At 44.8% G+C, this 4,285-nt stretch overlaps 1 protein-coding gene across 1 annotated transcript; it reads right to left on the minus strand.

Annotated features, from left to right (window-relative positions):
- Positions 1-1,397: 1,397 nt before the first annotated feature.
- LOC121517206 (P2Y purinoceptor 14-like) lies at positions 1,398-2,569 on the minus strand. The gene is made up of 3 exons (XM_041798793.1): positions 2,432-2,569; positions 2,097-2,356; positions 1,398-1,992 (listed from the first exon to the last, which is right to left on the minus strand). The coding sequence occupies exons 1-3, from the start codon at positions 2,567-2,569 to the stop codon at positions 1,398-1,400; spliced, it is 993 nt and encodes a 330-aa protein (XP_041654727.1).
- Positions 2,570-4,285: the final 1,716 nt, after the last annotated feature.

The raw sequence follows: 4,285 nt of genomic DNA on the forward strand, positions 1-4,285 counted from the left end.
GAGAAATGCCTACAGTTTTTTAATGACTAGTATTCATGTTCCCATTCCCAGTCCTGAGGGGAGAGGGTGATAGAGAGAGTGTAACAACTACAGAGGTATTACACTTCTCTCAGTGCAGGAAAAAGTCCTGATAGCTGATGCTGCTAAACAGGATCTGGGATCCACTACTCCCAACAACATACAGAGTGCCCAGGACCAGATGGGCTGGTCCAGACACCAGGGGCAGCCTGGCAGGCGTGTGCATTGTGGAGGGGTCCCCTAGACAGATGGGGCAGGACCTACTGCAGGCCTGGACAATGGCCATCAGGAAGCCAGAGCAGCACAGGGCCAAGGCTGACTCAGTGAAGTGCCAAACTGGCAAACACTCTGGCAATCACAGAACTTTAATGAGCACAATCAAACAACTTTTAAGTACATTTACTATTTAATTATATTACATTGAACAATAAATCAGCTTCAAAGGATTTCTTTGTCAAATCCACTGTTTAATTAACCTTGCAAAGCAGATGGATTCACCCGTTTCCGTGTTCTCCTGTCTAAACAGTTTGGGCCCAGTTAGAAAGTGACAAGCCCAATCAGCGTTGAGGGGCAGTACTTTCAGGCATGGCGGAGTCATGACGTAAGCAAGCAGCGAGAAGAGGCCGGAAAAGATTAGCCTGGATGCTGCTAAAGTGTCAGTTTTATCAGAACTTGATGACATTTCTTCGTTAAAAGGAGAACAAAGAACAGCAGTGAGTTGTTTTCTTTTCAAAAACGACAAAAGTCATGTACTGACATGTCTACAGTCGCCATGGTTTGCATTATGCAGTTCTCTATGGAGTTTACTCCTCAGTAGCGGCCACGTCACATGCTTTGTTGCTCTGATTGGCCTGTTAAGATGTGACAGAACATTCATCCAATCACCCTCCAAGTTTTTTCTCAAAGGCTCTGCCATTTCTCAAACACCGTCTATGAGTGGTTTACCAGATGGATGTGTGAAACGCATTCATCTGGCATGCCAGGTTACTGTTTAACACTGTTAGTCTTTAAGAAATACACAGGAGTGCATGTACAAAATGACTCACTGACATCCAGTGATCTTCAGTTAATGCGTCAGCATTTACACTTTTCAGGACTTGACTTCCTTCTACATTACTACTACTATTTTTATGAAATGTTAAAATCTCAACACCTCATATGTTGTTTATGTTCTATTGTGAATAAAATATGGGTTTATGAGATTTGACAATCGTTGGGGTCTGTTTTTACTGACACTGGCATTGTACACATACATGACAAGTCTTATTTAGATCTAGTCCGAAGGTTGGCAACCAGAAAATTCAGCACTGAAATGCCGACTTCTTTTTACTATTTTGCAGTTGGGTAACATAATACTTGACCACCGTGCCCTCTGATTTCTACCGTCTTCGTCGCCGAATGCTTTTCTTCAGCTGGGCCCTGTAGCCTTTACAATAGATGAAATAGAGGAGTGGATCCCAGCAGACCGTGAGAATGGACATCATGAGGGCCAGCTCCCTCAGGTAAAAAAACACCTGCCCCCACGAGCACGGTATCTCCAGGAACGTGTACGGCAGGCGAACCAGGTGGTATGGCACAAAGCAGACGCAGAAGACAAAAACCAGCACCAACATGTTCCTGCGGGACTTGGCAAGCCTCTTAGAGCCGGAGGAGCCCAGCTTCCTGTCTTCTGCCATCGCCACCCTGCGGGAGGTGCTGTAGTAGAAGAAGACGAGGGAGACAAACACGATGAGGAAGAGGGCGCTGCAGCAGCTGTGGAGGACTTTGTAGAAGACGGTGACCTGTTTCCTGTGGAGAGAATTGCAGCTGAATATGTTTGGGACAGACGGCGGCAATTTATCTGTGAGGAATGTTATTGTGGTGTAGGTGGCCGCCGAGGCCAGGAGGAAAAGCCAGGTTAGTGTGGAGATGATGTTGGCAGGTCGCACCGTTTTTCTGATGTTGGTCCCCAAAGGACGGATGATTTTTAGATACCTGCAGAGAGAGAGGCGTTTGTAGCATTATCAACACTGCTGCTGGACATAACCACCATTGGCTTCCATTTTTTATTTTTATTATGTGTGGTAAACCAGTCCTACCTGTTAGCTGCGATGTAACCCATGAACAGCATGCTGGCGTACATATTCAGGTAGAACGCCGAGGCCCCAAAGTTGCAGTAGACCCTAAATATGGTGACAGATCTAGTGGCGAAGTGGCTGATCCTGACGGGGAGGCAGAGGCTGATCAGGAAGTCTGCAGCTGCCAGGTTCTTCAGGTAGATGGTCATGCTGCTGGACGCCTGCTCCTGAGCGCTGCAGAAGTTAAACTTCAGGGTGAACCCGTTCAGGAGCAAACCCACCTGAAGAGGATAGGATTTCATTGATGAACTTAGAAGTCAGCAGGCTTTTGTAGGACATAGACATATGAGACTCACCAGAAACACCAGGCTGTAGACCACGATGAAGAAGAAACGCCCTGAGGTGTCGATTTGCTCACAGTGAGATGAGCTGGTGTCGTTCGTCTGGTTGTACACTAAGGACAGGGTCACTCCAATTCTTTCTAGGTTCATCATGTTTCTAGAAGCATCAGAAATGGTTTAAATGTCATCAGACTGCATGCACACATTGGTGTGAGCTGAGGAGGACATAGCACATCACTAAAGCACCAGGGAAATCCACAACCTGTACCAGCAGTGCACGGCCAAGACATGGTATGACTGACATCCAGGATCTCTCCCTGTAAACCAACCTGCATCATATCTGAATAGCACTTACTGGGGCTTATTTGAAACCAGAACAGCCAAGAAGAAGAGATCTTAAATACCAGACTGTTGTAGCCTGCTGCTATCCTGCTCACTAGTGCTGTGAAAAAAGGATTTGCCTCCATTTTTTGCATATTTGTCACACTTAAATGTTTCAGATCATCAAACAAATTGTAATATTAGTCAAAGATAGCCCTAGTAAATACTAAAGTCAGTTTTTAAATGAGGGTTTTATTTGATATGGGAAAAAGCCATCCAAATCTACCTGGCCCCATGTGAAAATGCCATTGCACCTCTTAACTCTGACTAACCACAGTTAACCTTAACCCACAACAGATGAGAAACAAAGTCACTGGCATCTATCAATCCTGTAAAGGGTTAAAAAGACATTTCTAATGCTTTGGGACTCCAGAAACCACAGTGAGAGGCATTATCTACAAATGGGGAAAACTGCGAACAGTGGTGAACCTTCCCAGGAGTGGCCGGCCTACCAAAATGATTGCAAGAGCACATGGACGACTCATCCATGAGGTCCCAGAAGAACCCAGAACATCTAAAGACCTGCAGGCCTCACTGACTCAGTTAAGGTCAGAGTTCATGATTCAACAATCAGAAAGAGACTTGGCAACAATGGCATCATGGGAGAGTTCCAAGGCCGAAACCCCTGCTGACCAAAAAGAACACAAAGGCTCCTCTCACATTTGACTGAAAACATCCTGATGATCCCCAAGACTTCTGGAGAAATATTCTCAGAACTGATTGAACAAAAGTTGAACTTTCTGGAATGTGTGTGCTCCATCTGGAGTAAAACTAACACAGCATTTCATCAGAAGAACATCAGACCTACAGTCAAACATGCTGGTGGTGTGATGCCTGGGGCTGCTTCAGGACCTGGACCACTTAACCATGAATTCTGCTCTCTAGCAGAAAATCCTGCAGAAGAGCGTCCGGCCATCAGTTCATGACCTAGAGATCAAGCACACTTGGGTTATGGAGCAGGACAGTGATCCCAGCAAGTCCACCTCTGAATGGACTAAAAACTAAACGAAGGTTCTGGAATGGTCTAGTCAAAGTCTGGACTTAAATCTGAGTGAGATGCTGTGGCATGACCTTAAACGACGCTTTGACAGAGTTTCTTCAAATTTTGCACCAATGTCCACATTGATTCAAGGATGAAGACATTATATTTTGGGGTTCAAAGGTCAAGATAAATGGCCTAATGGGCCTCCCTTGTCTGCAACATTTCTATTAATCACAGTTTAAAAGAAAACAGTCTGTCTTCATCTTTCTCTAGGCTGCTGTCTGTGCTTTCACCGTCAGAGGATCTGAACTTTGCATACTCATTAAAAAAAAATAGTTCTAGTCTCAAAATAAATTCTAACGCCTCATGCATTGGTAGATATTCATTTTAGCTCTTTGTGGTATAAAAAACAGAGCAGTGAGAGTGTGGGCCATTTCAGTTACATAACTGTGACCACGTTAGAAACCTCTAACAGAGAATTCACGTTTATTTAAGCATCAACATCT

This window comes from Cheilinus undulatus, linkage group 2, assembly GCF_018320785.1.
Source record: "Cheilinus undulatus linkage group 2, ASM1832078v1, whole genome shotgun sequence".
Taxonomy (NCBI): Eukaryota; Metazoa; Chordata; class Actinopteri; order Labriformes; family Labridae; genus Cheilinus; species Cheilinus undulatus.

What these genes read in the sequence shown, in the direction of transcription:
- LOC121517206 (XM_041798793.1), bottom strand. Translation starts at nt 2,569, where the DNA reads ATGATGAACCTAGAAAGAATTGGAGTGACCCTGTCCTTAGTGTACAAC. An exon ending in TCTACAGCCTGGTGTTTCTG is followed by an intron (nt 2,357 to 2,431) that starts GTGAGTCTCATA and finishes TATCCTCTTCAG; the next exon opens with GTGGGTTTGCTCCTGAACGG. An exon ending in GGTTACATCGCAGCTAACAG is followed by an intron (nt 1,993 to 2,096) that starts GTAGGACTGGTT and finishes CTCTCTCTGCAG; the next exon opens with GTATCTAAAAATCATCCGTC.